The following is a 27,898-nucleotide window of genomic DNA, read 5'->3' on the forward strand; positions in this document are numbered from 1 at the left end:
TGCCGCAGTATAACATGAACACCCCACTCAGGCACAGTATACTGACTCCGACCCGACCAGTCCTTGTTTTAACCCCTTGATGCCAAGCGCAATGCAGGGTAACAACAAGTACCATCTTTTTACGTCTTTTGGTATGACTCGGCCATGGTTCAAACTCCGGACCTTCCGCTCTCCGGGCGGATGTTCTACCACGAGACTATGGAGGCAGTCCGCTCTGTGAAGAAGGAAAGCACAGAATGGTGCATGTGATAGACGTTTACCACAGTGGTTAAACCCACCAACATTAGTGTAGGGGTGACAACCCACGGATCCTAATCAAGGCAAATCTGGTATTCAATACCAAGATCTGCAGATCCTGGCAACAAAGGGAAGCAAATCTGTGAGAAAATGGGCTGCCTTCTCTACACAGAAAATGGGAGAAATGACAAAAATCTTTTAAAATCAAAGGGCCTAAATTATGCAACAATTTTCTCCACTTGTTGGTGATTAAATATAAACAATGAACATAATGAAAAGCTGGTAATACATGACAGGGCAAACTACTTTCACAAGTAAACAACTTAATGGGGCCACTTCTTTTATTTTATATCTTACAGATTCATAAGTAATGAATGGTGGAATTAATGCAAAATCAAATCTTTGTTGATTTGAGAATTTTATTGATGGATAATTAATATGATGTGTTCAAAATTAAGAAGGGCCTGGAGTCCTTAAGTTTTGCTGCGACAGTGTCTGAATATAGGGACCTTCTAAATCCTGTCCTCCATACATTGGGACCCCTCGACTTAAATGCTTAATTTTGAACATTGATATCTACAAACATATATTTGATGAAATAATTCAATCATATTTGTGTTTCATTCACTGGGACATATTTAGGTTGACTGATCTGACAGCATAACACTTTAGCCTTACAGTCAAGTGAAAAGACAACACCTCATAGATCACACAAAGTAGTTTGCCCTACATTCAAACATAAACATGAAATAGTTTTAATATCAGATACAAATTATCTACAAAAACAAGATAGCAATGTCACATAACTGAGCATTCTGAACAAGAGACAGGTGGACTTGAATAACTAGGACACATTTCACAAAGACAAGTCATTTGATGGGGAACTTTGTTATTCCAAACATGACATGGCTTATTACAAAGAGATGACAGTGAAATGAAGACATTCACATGCTGATATCAATTAGTAAAGGTCCATTACAAAAAGTTAATAGAAAACTCTAGAAACACACATTCAAGAGGAGTTACTTCAAAATTCAACACATATTATCTTTAAAAGTTAAAACTCTAGAAACACACATTCAAGAGGAGTTACTTCAAAATTCAACACATATTATCGTCAGTCACGACATGCTATATCATTGTGCCTATGAACTGTTGATCACTTGTTGGTCTGGAGCACTACAACTTACCTAAAGAATGCATGATGCTCAACACAGCACTTCCATAAATGCTTGCAGCCTGTCTTTGTGGGAAGCTCAAATGCATATGTGTGTTCGTCACTCTGGATCAAACAAGATAAAGAATGAAGGACAAATCTCTAACTGTTCTGAAACAAACAGGAAATTACAGTAGGTGAGTGGTGTTTTATGTCACAGTCAGCATGATCACAACCACATGAAGCCCGAAGATAAGAACATCTGGCCCAGGCAAACCAATGACAGAAGTTCTGATCTCAGGAGCAAGGCTCAACACCGTTTGGGCACATAGTCAGCGAGGTCACACATTGCAACCACCAACATGCTTTTGTTACCTTCTTGCCACCTTGTTTGACAAGCTATTGGTACTGATGGCCAGTTCTCCCTGTCCCCTTGTGTGACAAGCCATTGGTACTGATGGCCAGTTCTCCTTGTCCCCTTGTGTGACAAGCCATTGGTACTGATGGCCAGTTCTCCTTGTCCCCTTGTGTGACAAGCCATTGGTACTGATGGCCAGTTCTCCTTGTCCCCTTGTGTGACATGCCATTGGTACTGATGGCCTATACTCCTTCTTGTCCCCTTGTGTGACAAGCCATTGGTACTGATGGCCAGTTCTCCTTGTCACCTTGTGTGACAAGCCATTGGTACTGATGCCTGGTGCCCAACATTCCCCACAGGGTTGCTGAGGCGTGACAGCCATAATCCTAAATGTGTTAGTTTGGCCTATTAAATTCTATTTCCAAAACACAATTTGATTAAGATAATGAGATCCCAAGAGACCAACAACTTCAGTGGTATTTCAAGATGTACTATACCAGGGCATACTCACATTTTTGTCTTTGACCCTGATGATGAATATTTTTCCTTTGAAAGTGACCTTTATTATTCTTGGCCTGGAAAAAGAAAAGAGAGATATGTATGAACAGTCTGTCTGCCCTTCTCATGCCAATCTTGTTGTTTGCCTCCGAACACATGTAGTATGTTATTGCTTCTGTGCCATTTGCCAGAAAAACCTTGATTAACATGCTTAATACCTAAACACGAAAAACAAAATGTGCAGCATATTGTTATGAGAAAAGTCATTAAATTGTGACAGTTTTCAACTTACCAGAAATAATTTCCTATTTTTGACTTATTCTTATATACAACAATTCCTGTGGGCGTCAAGCCGAGGAAGTACTCTATATTGCCTTCTCCCTGGAACAAAGAAACAGAAATACCGTCAGTCGTAGGGGAGCCTCAAGTGTACATACCCTCATGCACAACTTGGGCCGGTATTTGGGGTCAATATGGAAGCTACCCAGGTGAAATGTCACCAAATAGGATATTCTTGCAAGTTTCTTTTCTCATTGTTGGGTAAAAATGACATCTCCACAGATTTCTATTCTTAGTGTTGGGGGAAATATGATCTCCTTGCAAGTTTTTTTCTCAGTGTTGGGGAAATATCATATCTTCACAAATGTCTTTTCTCAATGTTGGGGCAAATATGATATCACTTGCAAGCTACTATTCTCAGTGTTGGCAGAATATTGTACAATCACAAACGAAGCTCTTCCAGTACTTCTCCACAGTCAAGTTGTTCCACAAGCAGGTTAAGTGACGGAGTCAGTGTGGCTGCTCTCCCAGCTACCCTGCTGTGTTGGGGTGGTCATCAACAAGTAGGTTAAGTGACGGAGTCAGTGTGGCTGCTCTCCCAGCTACCCTGCTGTGGTGGGGTGGACATGAACAAGTAGCATCACAAGACACCAGGACATTCTCCCCATGTGACTGGTGCCTATCCCATCATAATGTGGCTGTTAACCTTCTAGCGCCTAACAGGCAGCTTTGGTTGCATACTCCCCAGGGAGATGATAATGATTCTTGAGTGCACACTGCACCAGTGACCGGGGTAATAATAGCACTTTGAGCATGCCCTGAGTGGTGTGGAAATATGTGCAATATAAATAGCCTATTATTATTTTAACTCACCACTGCTAAGACATTACAATTAGCTGATGGCTGGTCCTACGGAGGGATTGTGACAAAGAACTGACGGCTGGTCCTACGGAGGGATTGTGACAAAGAACTGACGGCTGGTCCTACGGAGGGATTGTGACAAAGAACAACCAATATTGTCATAGCATCGGAGACACATTCTTCCTACTATTCAGAGAATGCACAGGAATACATTCAAGTGTTCTCAGTGTAAAATTCAGTGTTGATATACACAAACAAATTCCAGTGACAAAGCTTCAGGATACAATCTGTGCCTAGTTTCAGTCTCCATCTATACGTAGGTACTTCAGTTGTACCACAACGGCATGATAGGTTTATTATTCTAATAATTAATTATAAGAAAGCAAAGAGATGAAAATGTCAGTTTGTTCTATTCCAGTAAAGCCGGTCACAGAAACCTAATTTGGGTTAAAAGCATAACTCTATACTGGGATGCATCTAATAAATATGAAAGCTTTGTCAGACAAATGGGCTTAAATATGTGCTAGGCAAAAGTAAAAACATATTTAAAAAATCACAATAAAGGAAAAAAATAAATAAAATCCATAAAAATTTGGAAATTAGGTCACAGTAACCTAGTTTGAATGAACAAGACAACTACAGGTGTCAATGCAAATATTGATGAAAGCTTTATATGGGGTTAGAGCTGAAACTGAATGGAATAAAAGTACTTTTATACCTATGGTCCAACTGGACAATACATGCATAAACTCTATATCCTGACTACCTTCTGAATGTTTAGAAGCCTGTCTATCAGAATACTGTATTAATCTAGGTGTGAGTTGGAAGATATGCACTGTTAGTGTCCGTCGCCATGCCTACCTGTTTGGACTTGTACAGTCGCTGTAGAGAAAAGACCACTTTCACTCCGCGGAGTAATCATCAGGTTATAGTTACGCATTACATCATAGTGACGACACAACAACAGCAGGAGGTGAAGTCGGGTCATAGTCACAGTAACTTGACCTCCAAGAATGTTGGACGGGATAAGGGAACTAACAGACCTGATGGTGGACCTCTTGGTGTGGTCGATTGGACAAGTGAACTTGAAGGTGGGCCTTCACATATGTTAGATTGGGTAGATGATGGATGTCGACCACTAGGTATGTTGGAAGGGATAAGTGGACATGATGGAGGTCGACCTCTAGGTATGAGGGAAGTGATAAGTGGACGTGATGGAGGTCAACCTCTAGTCTATGTTGGAAGGGATAAGTGAACTTGCTGGAGGTCGACCTCTGGTCTATGTTGGAAGGGATAAGTGAACTTGCTAGAGGTCGACCTCTAGGTATGTTGGAAGTGATAAGTGGACGTGATGGAGGTCGACCTCTAGTCTATGTTAGAAGTGATAAGTGGATGTGATGGAGGTCGACTTCTAGGTATGTTAACTGGACAAGTAAACGTGCTGGAGGTTGACCTCCGAGACAGAAGGGATAAGTGAACTTGATTGAGGTCGAACTCTAGGCGTGTTGGAATGGACAAGTAAACATGCTGGAGGTCAACCTCTGGGTGTGTTGGAAGGGACAAATAAGCGTGTTGGAGGTCGCCCTGTTGTCTATGTTGGAAGGGATAAGTGAACTAACCAGGACTGGATGGAGGTCCACGCCATACATCTCCAGCCACTTGACCTTGTCCAAATACTTGTACTCCACCACAGCCGGGACATGACCACTGCAACACACACAAACTGTCATTGTACCAGCAGTAGCAGCAGCATCACATACAAGAACATCACTGCAGCAGCATCGACGGCAACAGCAGCAGCAACCACAACCAGAGTGAGTTTGGTGCCGCTTTGAACAGTTTTCCAGTTATATCACGGCATGTCAGCATGATGTGGAAGGAAAGCCTGAACTAATGCATTTCTTAGACGTTACCACTTTAGTAAAACCCATGAGCATAGTCATGGTGCTGACAAAACTAGAAGCATATGTTAATCATAGCTAATCTGGGATTTGAACCTATCTAGGTTTCTGCCCATCCTATGGGAGAAAGTTCTGCACAGCTGGGCCACCTGGACCCACCACAACACGTGCAACAGCGTGCATGTCACCACAGCTGCCACAGTCTTCGCAGACGCCCACTCACACAATACAGCGCCCATTGTGGCAACCAGACCCTCGTTCACGACGCCGCAAACAATAAAATAAAAATCAATGGTGCCCTCAACCACCCATCCACCATATCTAATAAATCACATCTAGTGAGGAAGAGAATTTATGGATGTCAACTTCTTTATTATGAGGAACACAACTTTTCAGGGTATATGCTTACTATGAAGGAGTAGGTATATACACTAAAATGAAACAGAGTGTTCCTCATAATAAAGAAGTTGACATCCATAATTTGTCTTCCTCATGTGTATCACTTCTAAATGCCTTTCAAAGCCTTGATACATCTTGTGGTTGGCTGAACATTTGTGACAATATCTATTCTGCCAGAGTGAGTGAGTGAGTGAGAATTGTTTTACGCCGCTTTTAGCAATATTTCAGCAACATCACGGCAGGGGACACCAGATATGGTCTCCACACATTGTACCTATGTCGAGAATTGAACCTGGGTCTTCGGCGTGATGAGTGAACACTTTAACCACTAGGTTACCCGACCGCCCCTTATTCTGCTACAGAATCCCAAAGTCAGCTTGTGACTCCCGAACTCACGCAAGTCTCTTGTGTATAGCACTGATTCGGCCCTCCATGTCCTCGGTCTGGTTCTGGACGAAGCAGAACTCTGACACATACCCATGTGTACAGTGGTTGGGGTCGTAGTCACCTAGCTCAGCTGAAACAACAATGGCACATGTCAAATGTCATGACGACATACAGTTATAACCTTCTTGTTCCTTACACTGCTGGTCAACTTTTGATTCTGAAATATTTTGTAATGTTACGAAACAGAAAACTGCAATGAAATTTGTACTTTTGATTATTTAACTTAAAATGAAGCCAAGATGTGTGGAATATTGAATACCAGCATTCAAAACATCTCTGCGCAATTCATTCCCACATGAACTCCTGATTTGTTTGTTTGTTTGATACACAAAAATCTGGACCAGACAATCCAGTGACTGACAAAAGTCTACGCAATTGGGATACGATGACAGGCATCAACAAAGTCAGCAAGCCTGACCACCCAATCCAATTAATCACTCTTATGACAAACACAGTTGCCTCTTAAGACAAACATGGGTTGCTGATGACCAATTGTAGCTCTTCTGAACACCTGAATATCCTTATCAAAACTGGAGCAGTATATTCAGTGTGCGACACTTGCCCTACTATATTAACTACCACAATCAGGGCTAATAAAATCCTGTTGGACATAATCCTTTTTGCCAAGTCTCATTTGGTTTCCCACTTTTCATGCTTCAAAAAACATACAAAATGTTTTTACAAAGAACGTACAAAGATTCAGATTCCTGCTACATCATTAAAAATGCATCATAAAGCACAGGGACAAGACATACTGTTTAAAGCAGCAGGCTTATATGTGTTGGGTCTTAAAGGGCTTGTGAAATATCTCAAGAACTGAGACAAGTGGTGACTTGACATGAAAGGGGGAGACAACCCCAGACAACATGGCAGTCCCAGCCAGTATGAGCTATGTCTCTAGAGCACTCTGCCAATTCTATTCCATCGGGCAGCTAATAACTACTCTAATTACTCAGTCATTTGCTTAATTTTAAGCACAGCACATTTTAAACATCTAGTCCTAGACTGGAATTAGATGCAAAATCATGGGGCATGGTTTACCAGTGATAGGAGGACTTTGTCAGACCATCTTCAGTCCACTCCTCAAATACGCCTATCTTTTTTAGATGATACTAGACTGGAACAATCTCCATTTAATAACAATAATAATAGTGGGTGAGTGAGTGAGTATGGTTTTACGCCGCTTTTAGCAATATTCCAGCAATATCACGGCGGGGGACACCAGAAATGGGCTTCACACATTGTACCCATGTCAGGAATCGAACCCGGGTCTTCGGAGTGACGAGCGAACGCGTTAACCACTAGGCTAACCGACCTCCCCAACAATAATAACAACAACAATAATAATGTAAATGATGGTTCAAATTACCCCCATTAGCAAACAACCAAAATGTTTATAAAATATTTCCAGAGATTTTGAAGCAGTCTGATAAGAACGCATCATGGACGATAAATGTATTGTGTTTGCTTCCTGACTTAGATACTTAGTGTATCAACATGCCAATGTATCGGCATTACCAAACCATCCAATTTACTTCATCACACATGCTGAGACGGGTCTAGGCATCACCGTACAAATGATTCGCCCATATTGTGCTATATAACTATATTTACACATATTTGTCTTATTCACATATGGCAGTTGTAAAACTCTTTTTGTGGCTATCAACAATTCTCATAAATGCTACCTCATCTACTTGTCACATCAAGCAGGTGCTTTATTCATGTACAGACAAGAGGAAGACATGAATATAGCTTATCAAACACCCAGACTGACATAACACACTATTGACATGAGGCCTCTGGGTATCCTGACTGTGTGTCATCCAAGTCCTATTACTGGATAATGTCTCATATTGGATAAAATAGCATGTTTTAATGCAATAAACTTTAAAAGCTTTGGAATATCAATATTATCGCTCCTCTTAATAAAACATTCCTCTTTATTTATTAACATCATTGCACTGATAATCTCTTGACTTTTATTCTTTTTTCAATTACCATAAAAAGAGATCCCTCGTAATTAGGCGGTAACCAGGCCCAGTGATGCTGCAAGTGTACCGAGCTACCCCAGCACCTCCGCCATGCTCTCTTTATAATTGATGAACAAAGCCAACATTGCACAAATACCACATGCTCATTGACATCCGTCGATAACCGAGCATGACTAAATACATCGGCTGATACTGTAGCTGTTGAGCAGTCAGCTGACACAGCCACCAGGACCCCGTGCCACAGAGTGCGAAGACGATCATCACGCCTATACTTTAACAAAGACTTATGACAGTCGTACCACTAAGACAATTGTAACACCCATACTTTAACAAAGACTTATGACAGTCGTACCACTAAGACAATTGTAACTCCCATACTTTAACAAAGACTTATGACAGTTGTACCACTAAGACAATTGTAACTCCCATACTTTAACAAAGACTTATGACAGTCGTACCACTAAGACAATTGTAACTCCCATACTTTAATAAAGACTTATGACAGTCGTACCACTAAGACAATTGTAACTCCCATACTTTAACAAAGACTTATGACAGTCGTACCACTAAGACAATTGTAACACCCATACTTTAACAAAGACTTATGACAGTCGTACCACTAAGACAATTGTAACTCCCATACTTTAACAAAGACTTATGACAGTCGTACCACTAAGACAATTGTAACTCCCATACTTTAACAAAGACTTATGACAGTCGTACCACTAAGACAATCATCACTCCCATACTTTAACAAAGACTTATGACAGTCGTACCACTAAGACAATTGTAACTCCCATACTTTAACAAAGACTAATGACAGTCGTACCACTAAGACAATCGTAACTCCCATACTTTAACGAAGGCTTATGACAGTCGTACCACTAAGACAATCGTAACTCCCATACTTTAACAAAGACTTATGACAGTTGTATCGCTAAGACAATTGTAACTCCCATACTTTAACAAAGACTCATGACAGTTGTACCACTAAGACAATCGTAACTCCCATACTTTAACAAAGACTTATGACAGTCGTACCACTAAGACAATTGTAAGTCCCATACTTTAACAAAGACTTATGACAGTCGTACCACTAAGACAATTGTAACTCCCATACTTTAACAAAGACTTATGACAGTCGTACCACTAAGACAATCGTAACTCCCATACTTTAACGAAGGCTTATGACAGTCGTACCACTAAGACAATCGTAACTCCCATACTTTAACAAAGACTTATGACAGTTGTATCGCTAAGACAATTGTTACTCCCATACTTTAACAAAGACTTATGACAGTTGTACCACTAAGACAATCGTAACTCCCATACTTTAACAAAGACTTATGACAGTCGTACCACTAAGACAGTTGTAACTCTCATACGTCAACATAGACTTATACTAGCACTAACATCGCTTTATGGAACGGGCCCTGGACCTTGAGTCACAAAGCAATCTCGGCACTACGACTATCTTAGTATAGTAAAGCATAGAACATCAACAGTCACATGATCACTTTGTGGAATATGATCCTGGGTCGTCACGACAATCTAGGAATGGGTGCGCATGCACTGAGAACTGCAACCTGATATACTTTCCCACTACAATAAAATTTTAATAATAATTCCAGTATCATTACTGGAGTCATTTTCTCATCTGGATCAGATGACTGACTATATTTAGCTAAAATAGAGCCAGTGAATACTGCTTACTTAATTTCAACAAGGCAGATACTTTTTTTGAAAGGTTTCCATTTTGTTGTCAGCATTATGATATTGGACATCTGAGACTGGTTGAATTTTCAAAACAGTTCCCTGGAACATTACTTAATGTCCTAACCTGGCAAAAAAACAATCTTGCAAACACCCAGTGGGGCCCAAACAACCCCAAATCTAAAGCAAGGCCAATTATTTTCTTCAAATTCAAAAATCACTTGTATCTAAAATAAACATACGAAAAGAGAAAAATATTTATTTTTAATATAATCTTACCTATTTTATATAATCTTACACTGTTTTTAATGTCATCATAAGTAATTTTCACTTAAAGAAATATCGGGGGAACAAACAAATGACAGTTCAGTGTGACCTGACTTAAATACTACTTCCCTGTCATCCATGATGAAGAAACAGTACACACCAATATTTAAGGGAATTATTGCTCTTTATCCCCCACATAAAACATTAAAGCCCTTGACAGAACAATATATATCTCCTTTTGAAGGTGTATACTCAAAAGGTCACTCTCATCATCCTGTCCTCATAACCCTAATATCTACAGTATATATTCTGGTATAAGTAATTAAAGAGCATGCTAAACACCAGTCAGTGGACAAGACGGACAGGACAAGAGTAAGGGTCCTCACAAAGTCCACACAGCTATGATGGCCTGTACATACATATAGATAGTTACCAAACGCTTCTCAAGGGGAATGGCAGACTACGATGCAAGCTCCTCACAGCGATATCCCGTTTGCGGAGCACTCTACACTATCGCTGCCACCAATCAAAGCTCCCCACTGTGATAGGTGGCTACAACCATGCTGACCGTCATCAAACAAGTGACAACTGCCATGATGCCAAATACTCTTACCCTTGCTAATTTATTTTCTGTTTGTCAATCTGAATTTCTGTTTCATCACAACTATCATGTAATTGGTATAGTAAGAATGTAAGGGGAAGTTGGTTGATTTTCCGTTCTTCTGCAATCTCGAACCAATCTGATCAAACAAACAAAAAGGCAAAATCATCTGGGAAATACGGTCAGTCGTAAACCTTTTCAAATTTCACTATGATTGCATTTCCAAAGACATAAACAGAAGTATAAACATTACTACATTTGGGATTAGAGGGCAAATTTCAAGGTTCTTGTAAGGCCGCACCCACACTAGTGACAGCGATGTTACCAAGAGTGTAATGAAGGTGTCACACGCTGGGAAGGAGCTTGACTACGATGAAGTAAGGGGAGAGAACTCACATTGCACAGCATATCCACAAAGATCCACCGCTTCTTCAAATGTGACAGGGAGCCTGCCCTGTAAGATGTCTTGCTTGACTTGCAGAAAAAACAGATACCTGACAAAATAAAGGACACTTATGTAAATTCAACTGTAAATAAATACACACACACTTTTTGATACACGAACATTTATAAGTGATACCAATATTTGGTAAATAGCAAATACTGACCATGTTCTTCAAATACAAAGGATACACAAGCAAGTATTTAAACCTGGAACAGAAAGTTCTTTGAAAAGATAAAATATTGACATCAGCTTTTTATCGAGATGACCATTCAATCTTACTGTGGAAAGATTTTCTAGCTAATAGAGGGTTTAGCTGAAGACAATCTGTTATCATAATGTGTAGTGAAGTAGCAATTACAAACAGAATGTTTGGTGGACAGTGAGTGCGTAGTTTGGGTTTGAACCTGCACTGAACAGTATTTCAATAATACTAGGGCATGTCAGCTGGATGTGGGAGGAATCATATGCCTGAATTGTATTGGTGAATCACATTAACATGGGTATGGTGCTTACAAGCCATGGATCAAACTCAATCAGAAGGAATCTGGATTCAAAACTATCATCATATGATCCTGGCATGGCAAAGGGACATAACTCAGCACATTTAATTTCGGTACCTCAGAAGACTGGGACACCTTTGCCCCATCTGTTGACAGAACGTTCGGTCAAAGGATACTCTATCAACAAATTATCTAACAGCCGGCATAATTTTCTTTGATGTTTTATGGTGATAAATGTCATACTTGAAAACAGGCCCTGATATGTCAGATATCATATATGTTGTATCTGTAATATCACCTCACTTTTGGGGCATCACTGATTGGTTTACTCACCAAATGAAGGCGGAATTGGTTGATAAGTGGATCACCTTAACACAATACAATGTAACAACATCAAACAAAGTCAGGAGAAATAGCAACAATTTAACTGCTTCCGTTGTAGAAATACAATGTAAGCTCCGCCCCAACGTGTGCGATAGCTCGGTGATATTTTGTATACATAGCCGCATCCACATGTAACTTGAACCTGTTCAGTGGAAGGAGAATCAAGTGGATGGAAAATTGGTTGTCAAAATGTAAACGTTGTTGTACAGAGTGTTTGTGTGAGGAAACATTGTACAGAATGTTTTGTGAATGGAAACATTGTTCAGAATTTTTGTGTATGAAACATTGTTGAACAGAATGTTTTGTGAATGGAAACATTGTTGTACAGAATGGTTGTAGATGGAAATGTACAGGACTACAATGTTGTACAGAATGTTTGTGGATGGAAATGTACAGGACCACAATGTTGTACAGAATGTAGATGGAAATGTACAGGACTACAATGTTGTACAGAATGAATGTAGATGGAAACGTACAGCAGGTTTGTAAATGGAAATGTACAGAATGTTTGGCAGTAGGGAGTCTGTTGACAGAAAGTTGGTGCAAAGAAGGTGACATTACACTGACTTTGATTGTCCCATGGAAATTATATTGTTAGGAAGTATTGATCAAACCTCTTTAATGTATTCAAGACTACAATGTTGTACAGAATGTTTGTGGATGGAAATGTACAGGACTACAATGTTGTACAGAATGGTTGTAGATGGAAATGTACAGGACTACAATGTTGTACAGAATGAATGTAGATGGAAATGTACAGGACTACAATGTTGTACAGAATGTTTGTGGATGGAAATGTACAGGACTACAATGTTGTACAGAATGGTTGTAGATGGAAATGTACAGGACTACAATGTTGTACAGAATGTTTGTGGATGGAAATGTACAGGACTACAATGTTGTACAGAATGTAGATGGAAATGTACAGGACTACAATGTTGTACAGAATGAATGTAGATGGAAATGTACAGGACTACAATGTTGTACAGAATGTAGATGGAAATGCACAGGACTACAATGTTGTACAGAATGAATGTAGATGGAAACGTACAGCAGGTTTGTAAATGGAAATGTACAGAATGTTTGGCAGTAGGGAGTCTGTTGACAGAAAGTTGGTGCAAAGAAGGTGACATTACACTGACTTTGATTGTCCCATGGAAATTATATTGTTAGGAAGTATTGATCAAACCTCTTTAATGTATTCAAGACTACAATGTTGTACAGAATGTTTGTGGATGGAAATGTACAGGACTACAATGTTGTACAGAATGGTTGTAGATGGAAATGTACAGGACTACAATGTTGTACAGAATGAATGTAGATGGAAATGTACAGGACTACAATGTTGTACAGAATGTTTGTAGATGGAAATGTACAGGACTACAATGTTGTACAGAATGTTTGTAGATGGAAATGTACAGGACTACAATGTTGTACAGAATGTAGATGGAAATGCACAGGACTACAATGTTGTACAGAATGAATGTAGATGGAAACGTACAGGACTACAATGTTGTACAGAATGGTTGTAGATGGAAATGTACAGGACTACAATGTTGTACAGAATGTAGATGGAAATGTACAGGACTACAATGTTGTACAGAATGAATGTAGATGGAAACGTACAGCAGGTTTGTAAATGGAAATGTACAGAATGTTTGGCAGTAGGGAGTCTGTTGACAGAAAGTTGGTGCAAAGAAGGTGACATTACACTGACGTTGATTGTCCCATGGAAATTATATTGTTAGGAAGTATTGATCAAACCTCTTTAATGTATTCAAACCAATTTCAGTTCTCTGCAACAAAAATTTGTCAGATCTAGTAACATTCAGGACATACCACAGAGACACTCGTAGACACTGATAACCAATTACAATCCACTGATCCCAATCAGCGGAAATTGCAGTAGACAAACAAGTGTCAATCACTACCTAGACAGACCAGGATTAACCCATTCTTCCAGTACTGAGGTCATCAGGAGACCTCATAAATTATTACCCCAGTCATGGCAATAATGGCATCTTATCTTCTACATTCTGAAATTGATTTAGAATATAAGCCCTATCTTGCTTCAGTAGCTCTCAGACAGGGTATGACTTACGCCAAGATCTCATTGAAGAAAATTAAATTTGGGTTCCTACAATACAGATTTCAAAGGATGGAGCACGAGCAATCTTTTCAAATATATTTAGAAATATTCTGATAGAAACACATAAAAGTTGTATCAGTCATATACTTAAGTAAGAATGTCAGTAAAACCAGTTAGGGTCAGAAGCACAAAATGATATATTTCAGTCTCAGTGGAAAGAAATGACAATACACAATGCAGATGACAGTTATCTGTGGGAAACATCACAATACTAAAACACTGGGCAAGTTGCCGATGACATGATGTGCTGCATGGCCAACAATAATCTTTGAAGAACAATAACCATAAACATTTCTCAGACATATCTCTAATATTATTCATTGAGCTGCAGCGTCACAAGACACTTGCTTCCAGACGCAGTTAAATATTTGGACGTTTTAATGTTGCTGACAATGTCCCAACAGACGAAGGGTGTGACGTCTGCAGTGTGAGATGGAAGTGTGACGTCTGCTCAGCAGGATAGAGGGAATTAGCCCTATATTATTGCTGCCATAACCAGTAGACAAAACAAACCTTCTCCATGTCGATCTATATTCCTGTGATCACCGATATCGACCTGTTCAGGCACTGACAAACCCACTCAAGCTGTTCAATGAAATGGGAAAGTCAAATAACTGTGTCGAACATCAACTCGGATATTGTTTTTCCAATATCCATGAATTATGACAGTTTCATGATTTTTTTATATTCAACATTAAGTGTGATTAATTATTCAGAACATACACATTTATGCCACAATTAAATCCTTGTGACCTTGTACCAGGCTCTGTAATCACCCCCCACCCCTCTTCCCCAAACAAATGGGTGCTGGCAGGAGTCCAAAATATATTGTTCAAAATCAAGGGGAAAGAGTTCTTCCACAAAACAATGTTTGTGTTTCAATAAATATGGTCTCAACAGATTTTTGGTCACCATGTAGGTTTTTGTTAAAAAATACTCAAATGATATGATTCAACTTTTTATATACCGGATACTGAGGTATAACACGCTGTTACAAAACGAAGAAACGGAAATATTTACTTATGTGAATACAAACTTCAACCCGTGTCAGTTCCTTGACAACACTGAATACTATTTGTGTGACAACATCTCCAAGAAATCTGTCTTATTCAGCCCCAACCTGAACACTCACACCTCCCAAACTAAGGTTATTTAGTTCATTTGCAGATGTTATAAACATTTCAGGGTCGCAAGACAAATGATGAATCAGTCAGTTACCAGAAACAAGTTTTAAAATTTTGGCCTGTAATGTTATTGGATCGATGCCCCTCATGGAGCATATACATACATTCCAGAAGAGTGTAATTATTGGTGTGGAGTCAAGCTGGCGTGAAACTACTCAGTCCCCTGAGCAGTAGCAGCATACAATAGCTGTGTTGTCTGAGGGACTCCTCCAGTCAGCATGCATGCATGCATACTCCGTCAACATGGGACCCGTGGGGTAGAATAGGTGTTCAGCAACCCAAGCTGTCTGTAAAAGGCGACTATGCTTGTGGTAAGAGTCGACAAACAGGATCGGGTGGTCAGGCTCGCTGACTTGGTTGATGTATGTCATCATATCCCAATTGCGTGGATCGGTGCTCATGATGTCAATCACTGGCAGGACACAGCAAGCTGTATGCATGCTTCATCACAGTGTCCTTGCCAGGACACAGCAAGCTGTATGCATGCTTCACCGAAAGTGTCCTTGCCAGGACACAGCAAGCTGTATGCATGCTTCATCACAGTGTCCTGGCCAGGACACAGCAAGCTGTATGCATGCTTCATCACAGTGTCCTTGCCAGGACACAGCAAGCTGTATGCATGCTTCATCACAGTGTCCTTGCCAGGACACAGCAAGCTGTATGCATGCTTCATCACAGTGTCCTGGCCAGGACACAGCAAGCTGTATGCATGCTTCATCACAGTGTCCTGGCCAGGACACAGCAAGCTGTATGCATGCTTCATCACAGTGTCCTTGCCAGGACACAGCAAGCTGTATGCATGCTTCATCACAGTGTCCTTGCCAGGACACAGCAAGCTGTATGCATGCTTCACCGACAGTGTCCTTGCCAGGACACAGCAAGCTGTATGCATGCTTCATCACAGTGTCCTTGCCAGGACACAGCAAGCTGTATGCATGCTTCATCACAGTGTCCTTGCCAGGACACAGCAAGCTGTATGCATGCTTCATCACAGTGTCCTTGCCAGGACACAGCAAGCTGTATGCATGCTTCATCACAGTGTCCTTGCCAGGAAACAGCAAGCTGTATGCATGCTTCATCACAGTGTCCTTGCCAGGACACAGCAAGCTGTATGCATGCTTCACCGACAGTGTCCTTGCCAGGACACAGCAAGCTGTATGCATGCTTCACCGACAGTGTCCTTGCCAGGACACAGCAAGCTGTATGCATGCTTCACCACAGTGTCCTTGCCAGGACACAGCAAGCTGTATGCATGCTTCATCACAGTGTCCTTGCCAGGACACAGCAAGCTGTATGCATGCTTCATCACAGTGTCCTTGCCAGGACACAGCAAGCTGTATGCATGCTTCATCACAGTGTCCTTGCCAGGACACAGCAAGCTGTATGCATGCTTCACCGACAGTGTCCTTGCCAGGACACAGCAAGCTGTATGCATGCTTCATCACAGTGTCCTGGCCAGGATACAGCAAGCTGCATGCATCATTAAATCTGTATGCTAGTTTCAATCATAATCTACGGTTGGGTATTACATGATCATAATCAGGCACAAACCACTATCCCTGATATGATACAGGTAGCATCAGCATAAATCATGGTTCCTGGAATGTGATAATCTATGTGTTTATCCTTCCGGTACGATACAGCTGGCTACATAAGTGATATATGCTTTTTTGTAAGATACAGCTGGCTTCAAGCAAAAAATTGCTCCTTTGCTCAATAGAGCACAGAAAATAGTCAATGGTACTGCTGGCATAAATAGTTTCATAGACGTATCTATGTACAATGGATTTCGTATCTACATGATCTTTTTAAGATGTGGCTTCTTGCATCTGTTAAATTTTTATAGTCTTTGGTGTTCGGTGGGTACTTCCAAGCATTGTGGCAACACAGAACTTATTACTTTACACACATAGTGTGCATATTGTCTTAATAATCCTTGGTATGATATAGCTCATTTCACACGCCTAATGTGTTTATCATATATATGATCCTTGTTATTATATCGCTTATTTCACACATCCTGTCTTATTATATATCAAAGGGGCTTGTATGACCCTTAGTATGATAGGGCTTGTTGTACACACCCAGAGTGTATATCATCTATATAGCCCTTAGTATGATAGGACCTGCTTCACACACCTAGTGTGTATATCATCTATATGGCCTTAGTATGATAGGACTTGCTTCCCAAATCTAGTGTGTATATCATCTATATGGCCTTAGTATGATAGGACTTGCTTCACACACCTAGTGTGTATATCATCTATATGGCCTTAGTATGATAGGACTTGCTTCACACACCCAGTGTGTATATCATCAGTATAGCCCTTGGTATGATAGGACTTGCTTCACACACCTAGTGTGTATATCATCTATATGGTCCTTGGTATGATAGGACTTACTTCACACACCCAGTGTGTATATCATCTGTATGGCCCTTGGTATGATAGGACTTGCTTCACACACCTAGTGTGTATATCATCTATATGGCCTTAGTATGATAGGACTTGCTTCACACACCTAGTGTGTATATCATCTATATGGCCTTAGTATGATAGGACTTGATTCATACACCCAGTGTATATATCATCTGTATAGCCCTTAGTATGATAGGACTTGCTTCATACACCCAGAGTGTATATCATCTATATGGCCTTAGTATGATAGGACTTACTTCACACACCTAGTGTGTATATCATCTATATGGCCTAAGTATGATAGGACTTGCTTCCCAAACCTAGTGTGTATATCATCTATATAGCCTTAGTATGATAGGACTTGCTTCACACACCCAGTGTGTATATCATCTATATGGCCTTAGTATGATAGGAATTGCTTCACACACCCAGTGTGTATATCATCAGTATAGCCCTTGGTACGATAGGACTTGCTTCACACACCTAGTGTGTATATCATCTATATGGCCTTAGTATGATAGGACTTACTTCACAAACCTAGTGTGTATATCATCTATATGGCCTTAGTATGATAGGACTTGCTTCACACACCTAGTGTGTATATCATCTGTATAGCCCTTAGTATGATAGGACTTGATTCATACACCCAGTGTGTATATCATCTGTATAGCCCTTAGTATGATAGGACTTGCTTCATACACCCAGTGTGTATATCATCTGTATAGCCCTTAGTATGATAGGACTTGCTTCATACACCCAGTGTGTATATCATCTGTATAGCCCTTAGTATGATAGGACTTGCTTCATACACCCAGTGTGTATATCATCTGTATGGCCCTGCTTAGTATCTTAGGATTTGCTTGTATATATTCTACTAGTCCTTAGTATGATAGGGCTTGTTTTATTAACCTAGTGTGTATATCATTTATTTAGTCCTTGGCGTAATGCAGCTGGTTTCACGCACCCGGTGCTATGAAATACATCAGCTTCTAGTTGAGCTGACAATCCTCTACTTCAGCAGCGATCCAACTGACAATATATCATGTTATTTTAAAAACAAAACTTCTCTACAGGGACACATTAAATCAATTATATCATTTCCAAATTTGATTTGTTGGTTCAATCAATTTTCTGACAACAATCATAAATGCGGATTATTATCCCATTGATGTCAGCTTTAAACAATAAAAGATACAACATCAATGTCATTCAAAACCCAACTGACTCATGATCCTGGCTGCAAACAGAGCTCAGTGTGATCATGTTGCAACAAGCAGGTGGGGAGCCATCGACTTGTGAAAAGCAGGATCACTTTCAAAGAGTGGAAATCCCAAACCTCAACAGTCATATTGATCAGCAATTAAAACTCATCTGTCCCTCAAACAGCGAGACTGTCGCACTAATCGACACCCAAAGAACTCCTCTTCTTATCGCTGGCAGTGTGAAGACGAGCAAAGCATTTTAATACATTTTGTCATCATGGAGTGTCTCCCTTCCACATTCCTGGGCACCTGGCACACTGATAACTTGCATGGCCCTGCTAGCAAGTGATTTACACTGCAAATAGACCCAGTGCAACTGTAATCTTGCTATTTACTTTCGTCTAAGTGGGAATTAAATTTTCATTCTCACGTCTCCCTTTTTAAGGATGTGCGACTTCAGATGCTGATGTAAAGAGTACAGGAAACGGGAACTGCTCGTGTGGCCACAAAGTCGCTGCTTGTCTTCCATTCGCAGAATGTTACGGGTAGAATACAGATTTATTGATACACTATGCCAGATGTAGCATTGCAGGGATTCCCTGGGTCTATACATATTTGGTTCTGGGGACTCTCAGTCATATTTTGGGGGGTCCAAGGCATGAACATGATTTGCAGGTATTTTACTGATCTATCATTGTACAAGTTGGAAGCTATTACCATAAAACAGATGGAGATTTCAATGTTAGACTGGAGAAAACCATTGATACACTGAAATTAAGAGTGTATTCCTTAACAGAAAATAAATGTAACTATGTGCAAATTTGATCAATTTTCATAATTGACTTCCAATGTAAATCTTTTCTTTTACAATTTGTATGTGTCCATGACATAATGTTTTGTCCAGAAAAAAAACTTGTATAGGCTTAAGACACAACACAATGAGACCGAGATCACAGCGGAAGAATATTTTGTGATTTAAATCAAGATGGACACCTGCCACCCTCTGCTGCATCAGCCGGCATTGAGGAACTGATGGCGTCACATGGTATCCTGCCTTGTGATGTGCTAGGTGGATATAGTAGCTGCTTCAGGTGAAGAAGGAAGCGCTTGTAATGATTAATTCATCCCATCCACTACACCTTGCAGGCTGCAGTTCTCGGTGCAGAGATACAGGAACAGAGATTAATCGTGTTGTAACTGTCATCAACACGGACATTATCAAGCCATAGGTTCTCCGCAGATATTCCCCTCTACATCACCACCATAATGCATCCTCTTCGCTTTTTTTATTTAATCCTTATCTGAAAGCAGCGTACATTTTGTTTAATTATCGCTGCATTCCTGGTTCGTAACTTCTCTTTGCAGCAGACATTTTGTCTCGGCATATCGCAAAATTCATGTCCTGATCTGCTTAACAGGAAAGCATTACGATTAAATTGTCTCCAGCAACTCTACCAATTGATTTAATGATGTTACTTATGATGATCAGACTGAAGATGACATTATGCACTAAGTGAAGGCATGTCATGCTGTGCTACAAATGAAAGCCCAGCTGCAGACCATGGAGCGAAATATGCCACGTATACCACTGCCGCGGAATAAACCTGCCACATATACCAATGCTGGAGAATAAACTAGTTAACAACCTGTTGGGACATACGCTTGATGAAACCACCATGAATACATCCAGTAACCCTTGTCCAACCTTTCTTTGTAGAACACCATGTTTAACGGTAACTGCTTAATTACGCATTTTAGACTCTTAGTTTGTATAACAAGGTTACACAATTTACATCTAATTCGACATATGTCAACTAACAACATTTTAACATTCAACCACAATATTCTTCTTTTCTTTCATGAAGTAAGTAATGGCCATCTAACAGAATTAGAAGAAGCAATGACTAGCACAGCAGGAGCCAAGCAGGTTCAGGTGGCCATAAACCATGGCAGGATTTCCGACAAACTTCATCATAATTACATACAGTTTCCAGCCTGGGCAAATTCAATAAAAGCAGGACGCAGTGAGGGCAGCTGAAACGTTCTGAAACCATATCACCAACTTGATAATGGGAAATCTAACTTTCCCACAGAAACCGGAGCACAGAGCCTATCTACTGACCAATCAGTGACCTTGGTTCAAGTATCAAGATCATCTCTTACTGGCCGACTGATTTTCTATAGGTACTGGACAACAATAAGCCATGACCCTCTGTGTCCCTGCACAGACCACTTCCAGAATGTTGAGTGAGCGACTTTATGTTTCTTGGACATTTCTGTTAACATCTAAGCAGCCCATAGACAATGTTTGGATCCGACAAACAAGAGGTTGACAGCATGATAGGGAAGCCATCACAGGTTACACAGACACAGATCAGTCAGGTCACACACTGCACAGTGCAAGTCCCCTCTCTTGGAGAAAGACACAAGGAATGGCGTGTACAGAAATGATTAAATCATGTAGGGAATCACACCTTAGACTTATGGACACATTAAATTAATTGTTAGATTTTTATCCAAGTTTATGTTTAATAGTAACTAAACAAAGCATCTGTGTACATGACTGCCAGAGGATGTGATTCACAGGAAGCAGGGGTGTTTGCTAGGACCATGTAAATGAGTTTCATCAAGTAAAGTGAGTGAGTGAGTTGGGTTTTACACCTCTTTTAGCAATATTCCAGCAACATAACAGCAGGGGACACCAGAAATGGGCTTCACACATTGTACCCATGTCGGGAATCAAACCCTGGTTTTCAGCATGAGAGAACGCTTTAACCACTAGGCTACCGGACCGCCCGAGGTGGGTGTCTGGTGGTGAGGCAGACAGGGATGAACATCCAATAAATTATGATGACCTAAAGTGACCATGTGATCCCCACGAATTTACTGCTGTGACATTGACTGACCGATGATGATAGACTACGACAGTTGACTGACATATGGCTGTGACAGGTGATGGACAGATGACCAATGATGACAGACAACATGCATGTCCACACAGGAAGTCTTGTACAGAAGGTCATCCATGTCGACCACATGCCTTGAACACAACTTCCATGACATGTGACGAGATGGGTTCATTGGTAGGGAGCTATCATTCAATGTCTCAAGGATAGGGCTGGAACGATACACCAATTATGTGATCCGATACGTATCACGCTACCTTGTTCACGATCCGATACGTATCGCGATACTTGCATGTGCACTTATCTGTGGTGTGTAAGCCATCTTTTTCATGGACAGGATAGTCAAATACCTGGCACACTGACAATTTACAGTTGACAGTGTCAAGTATGGAGCAATGGATGAAAATATTTACTTTTTCAATACTAATTTTCATTACTGTAACAGCCAATAAAGTAAACATTTAAGGAATGAATCAATATTTTTTACAAAGTGTGCAACTGTAATCGATACTTGTATCAGGAAGAAAAATATCGCGATCCACCGATGCATTGGTGTATCATCCCACCATTACTTAAGGAGCAACACTGTCAGGACGATGTAACCGATGCCTGATATTTCCAAAGGCAAAATATTGTGTCTGATGCGTATACAAATTGAGGAGTGAAAATCTGAGATCATGGAAGTATGGTCATATGAATCATCATTAGTCTTATTCTGTTGTAGCAGGCACTTTAAATATTTCTAAGTCTTATCATTGCACATGGCCGCAAACTGTAGCATCATGATGGATGGGAACCTCTTTGTTTGAAACAAGACTTAGTGTGTAAGAACAGTAAAATTAAATGGATTTCATAATCAATCATCAGTCATTCTGGTTTGTACCAATTGATCAAACATCATTCATAACAATGGTTTCTCATATTTTATTTTATTAAAAGACAAAATATATCAAGGCGTGTCCTGCTGTTTTCAAAAAGCAAAATATCTTATTCTAGTCCGTTGCATACTTATTTCCGAGTTGCCTTTACGTGTAAGTCCTGCAATGTTTAGTTGTCATGTGAGGGTGAATATTTGAAACAAACAACAGACTGTATTCAATCCCATTATAGACACTTACAATTGATCAGCACAAGGTACTGTACGTAGTCAATCATCGAAACAACACACAGCAAGACAGCCCATTTATCAGGCTCGTCAGTTTGGGAATAAATTAACACCAAGAAAACATCTCTACAACGTATATGAGTCCAGGGATAAACCGTGCGATGTGAAACTTATAACAATGTTTCCTCAGCCATCATAGGGTTGCAGGCCAGCAAGCCCTTTGAGTGGTACGCACTAGCTGCTATAATTTTACACATGACTACTTTCTTGTAATGAGTGTTTTTCTTCCAGGATAATGAGGGACTACACGGCTCCTTGTTTATTAATACTGGAACAGTGCTCCCTCTGGCTTTGAAACAAACTCTAAAAATCACCAGTCCCCACTAATTTTTGTCAGTCCCAACTTTCAACAAATAAAAAAACATATGTAAGTTACCTGGTTTTAATTCATTCAACATCATGTTAAATGCAATGACGTCATCTCTGAAGGAACTTAGATCAACACGTCATTCACACAAATTTCAGTCACAAGTTTCTGAGTTTCTTTTAATGCTTCAAGGCTAAGATGCTACAAATATATTTAACCTCAAAACAAAGTGAAATGTTATTTCCTTGCACTAACTAATGCTTCAAGGCTAAGACGCTACAAATATATATTTAACCTCAAAACAAAGTGAAATGTTATTTCCTTGCACTAACAATAGACAAAGGGTAAACCCTGATGGTAACAGACAAGCTGTCACTTCGTTCGAAAAATATACTTATATGAATATCGCCGATGTTCTGTTCAACAACAAAGATTAATAAGGTACTATATTTGCCGGTCCACAGGGACTGGCAGTCACATGAATTGCCCGTCCAAGCCTAACTTTACCAGTAAAACAATGGTAATTGCCAGTAAACGGGAACACTTCTGGAAAGAGACAATACCTTATCTGAGGCCAGCCAAGCCAGTGTAATTACTTGGTTTGCAGAGTGAGTGAGTGAGTGAGTGAGTGAGTGAGTGAGTGAGTGAGTGAGTGAGTGAGTGAGTGAGTGAGTGAGTGAGTGAGTGAGTGAGTGTGAGTATGGTTTTACGCCGCTTTTAGCAATATTCCAGCAATATCACGACGGGGAACACCAGAAATGGGCTTCACACATTGTACCCATGTCAGGAATCAAACCCGGGTCTTTGGCGTGACGAGCGAACGCTTTAACCACTAGGCTACCCGACCACCCCCTTGGTTTGCAGAACCATCAGTCACTTTTGGCCAACAGTATATTTTTTTACCAATCTTGTAACAGAAATAATGGTGCCTCATGAACACTGTGGGCTGTGCCCTTGCACCATACACGCACTGAGCAATGAAATGGCACATTCAATTTAGCAATAGCCCTTGTAGAGTGCCAGAATCGCAGAGGGTGCAATACATGTTATAATCCAGGCCTTCAAACTTCATAAATCATACTTGGTTTGCTTATTGCAATTCGCAAAAGATTACAGATTGTTTACAAAAAAGCTCCAGTTATCTGTTCTCCACAGTCCGGAAGAATCGCTAATAATCATTTTCTCTGTGTTATATAGAAATACTTTGAACTAGTCTACTCTGAATGACAATTGCTTCTGCGCAACACACAGTGATCCCAAGTCAAGTCAGTCTCGCTGTTGGCGGGACCCTCTTCAGGTCCCTGGGGGGGATGGTATTCGGACAAGGGCCCATTGAAAGGAGGCAACAGGGCCTGGAGGCACATTTACATTTTTTACCCAGAGTGAACCCTGGTGTCGAGTGGCTAATCTGATGTGAAGGACAGCATTACTTTCAGCAAAAACTGAACCCAAGAAGGTGCGCCTGTGTTATAAATAAAGAATAAAATATCAGACACAATGCAGTAATAAGGATAGTCCTTGATTTTTTTATTTAAAAAAGATTATTTAAAAGGCAACTTGGCAGTGAGTCAAACAAATAATTCAATTGGCCAGGGCTTACTTATGTTCGAAACTAATAGTCGCAATACACAATTTGGGGGCCTTTAAGGTAAGAATTGTGTTTTTACTGGTAGGCAAAGTTTTTTCTTACTTTCAGATAAAGGGATTGGACCAACCTCCATAATAAGAAAATAAAAACACAGTTGAGATATAGTTTGATCTGCCCAACCTCTCAGTCATTCATAGATGAGATAAAGCAAAAAGTTACAACCACAAACAACATAAAATTGATTCTTAACTTTTCATATAACAATTGATGAAATACGCTGTGTACGTAGCCAGTGCAGAGCTCCCCAGACAGAAGAAAGACCCCCCAGAAGTAGACATGTAAACTTGTACCTACAAGAATACAAGCCATCCTGCACAATATTAGCATGGTTTTTTTCCCCATTAAACTGTCCAACCCAGAAAGCTTTCTGCCAATAAATTCAAAACATAATGATTTCCACAAATTTATCTTAGTCCATAAACCATAAAAAAGAATAAGTTATCTCTCCGATGATATTTGTTTTAAAAGTGCAAACAGTTTGTGTAATGTATATCTGCTGCAGAAATCATTTTCCCTAACAACAAAAGACAAGATTCATTTGCAGTGTCATGGCAGAATACATTAATGTTGGTCAACTTTAAGTTAGATATTTAACAAGATGTAATATTTGATGTTGAAATTAAATCTCTTTTGGGAAGCACAACCTGCCATCGTTCATCATGATAATGTACAGGAACGTTAGTTTGGTGTTGTTCATCATGGTTTGGGTTGGGTTTGTTGTTTAACGCCGCACTCAGCAATATTCCAGCTATATGACAGCGGTCTGTAAATAATCGAGTCTGGACCAGACAATCCTGTGATTGACAACATGATCATCGATCCATGCAATTGGGACCAATGACATGCATCAACCAAGTCAGCGAGCCTGACCACCCGATCCCGTTAGTCGCCTTTAACGACAAGCATAGTCGCCTTTTACGGCAAGCATGGGTTGCTGAAGACCTATTCTACCCCAGGTCTTCACTGGCCTGTTCATCATGATAATCTACAGGAACGTTAGTTTGGTGTCGTTCATCATGATAATCTACAGGAACGTTCGTTTGGTGTCGTTCATCATGATAATCTACAGGAACGTTAGTTTGGTGTCGTTCATCATGATAATCTACAGGAACGTTAGTTTGGTGTCATTCATCATGAAAATCTACAGGCACGTTAGTTTGGTGTCGTTCATCATGATAATCTACAGGAGCGTTAGTTTGGTGTTGTTCATCATGATAATCTACAGGCACGTTCGTTTGGTGTCGTTCATCATTATAATCTACAGGAACGTTAGTTTGGTGTCGTTCATCATGATAATCTACAGGCACGTTAGTTTGGTGTTGTTCATCATGATAATCTACAGGCACGTTAGTTTGGTGTCGTTCATCATGATAATCTACAGGAACGTTAGTTTGATGGGGTCTGTAAATAATTGAGTCTGGATAAGATGTTCCAGTGATTAACATATATAGCTAAGGTATCATAAGAACGAGTAGAAATTAGTCATTTTAAAGGGTTTTTCTGTATATATCTTTGTCAGGACAAGTAGTTTGCTGCCACAAGTCATTTTGTATACTTCATGCAAAGGTAGGCTAATTGTACCTGTGGCACTCATGTGTACAACAATGAGCTCAGGGGACATTGTGGAAAGCAACTGAACACTCTCCTTGGGGTAATCATATTGGCTACAGTATTAGCTGGATCAGTGGCCTCCAAGGCCGGGATATGGTTGACTTAATGTGTCTTGGTCCCCCCGCACTCCCCCTCCCCCTCACGAATGGATCAGTGCCCACCTGTTAAGCACTGACTTTCCTCCTGACACTGTGTGTCACTGTACTTATAGCATCAAAAGTCTGCTTATTCGTAACAACATAGGTGAGGCGACATGGGGTTTACGCCGCGGTCAAGATTATAGCACATATATTGTGACGTGCATGCACATGTGAGCATGTGTGTGTCTGCTTGTACTACTCCGCACTGAAGCCGGTTTTATAGTGCTATCCCACTGAATTACCATGCTGCTGTCTTAACAGTGATAACCGACACAGATGCAGAAACTAACTCTGAGCCAACCAATTCTCGTTTTTTTTCCTTTCATGCTGTGTGCGAGTCATGGTAACAACAAGTACCATCTCTGCCTGTCTTTTGGTATGTCACAGCCAGGGATCAGACCACTGATCTTCTAGCCACTAGACCACAGAGGTGGTCAACCACATCGTAACATATTTGCCAGGACATACAAAGCTCATAATCAGGGACCGCACTACTGATCTTCTAGCCACTAGACCACAGAGGTGGTTGACCACATCGTAACATATTTGCCAGGACATACAAAGCTCATAATCAGGGATCGGACCACTGATCTTCTAGCCACTGGACCACAGAGGTGGTCGACCACATCGTAACATATTTGCCAGGACATACAAAACTCATAATCAGGGAGCAAGCCAGTGAATCCTGGGTCCCACAAAGTGATCGTAGAAATACAGGGCCCACTTGTGCAAAGCGATCTTAGCGCTACGACTATCGTAAGCCTATGTTAAAGTATGGGAGTTACGATCATCTCAGCGCTAAGATTGTTTTGTGTAAGTGGGCCCTGTACTTAAACAAACTTATGACAGAAGGAGCACTAGAATCGATTCGTGAAATGGGTCCCAGACACTAAAGGGGCACAACTCCGGGCTTCCTTGAGGAATGGATCAAAGGCCGCTGTACAGCATGACAGGACGATGCATGGCTGGACGGCCTACATCCTCTCAGGGTAAATGCAGACATACCTGGTAATTTCTTCTTTCAACTTGCAGGGGTCGGCAGCGTAGAACTTGACGCCAAAGTAGAATGTGTAGGGTGTGCTGCAGCCTGCAAAACACAAAATGCCATCAGACCACTGCAAGCTTAAAT

General features: G+C 40.5%; 1 protein-coding gene across 11 annotated transcripts in view; it reads right to left on the minus strand.

Moving 5' to 3' along the window:
- LOC124134170 (band 4.1-like protein 4) overlaps nucleotides 1–27,898 on the minus strand; it is a 120,380-nt gene that overhangs the window by 36,428 nt on the left and 56,054 nt on the right. For 9 of the 11 annotated variants that reach the window (XM_048403504.1, XM_048403501.1, XM_048403490.1 and 6 more), the window contains exons 4-11: nucleotides 27,775–27,856; nucleotides 11,108–11,205; nucleotides 6,086–6,206; nucleotides 5,009–5,096; nucleotides 4,251–4,271; nucleotides 2,542–2,630; nucleotides 2,263–2,326; nucleotides 1,428–1,519 (exon numbers count right to left, since the gene is read on the minus strand). In XM_048403504.1, the coding sequence (XP_048259461.1) occupies nucleotides 1,428–1,519; nucleotides 2,263–2,326; nucleotides 2,542–2,630; nucleotides 4,251–4,271; nucleotides 5,009–5,096; nucleotides 6,086–6,206; nucleotides 11,108–11,205; nucleotides 27,775–27,856 (655 nt within the window). The remainder of the gene's footprint in view (nucleotides 1–1,427; nucleotides 1,520–2,262; nucleotides 2,327–2,541; nucleotides 2,631–4,250; nucleotides 4,272–5,008; nucleotides 5,097–6,085; nucleotides 6,207–11,107; nucleotides 11,206–27,774; nucleotides 27,857–27,898) is intronic. The other 2 variants (XM_048403507.1, XM_048403491.1) reach the window with 1 other exon arrangement.

The sequence above is a fragment of the Haliotis rufescens genome, unplaced genomic scaffold (genome assembly GCF_023055435.1).
Source record: "Haliotis rufescens isolate VD_foot unplaced genomic scaffold, xgHalRufe1.0.p SCAF_1, whole genome shotgun sequence".
Classification (NCBI taxonomy): Eukaryota; Metazoa; Mollusca; class Gastropoda; order Lepetellida; family Haliotidae; genus Haliotis; species Haliotis rufescens.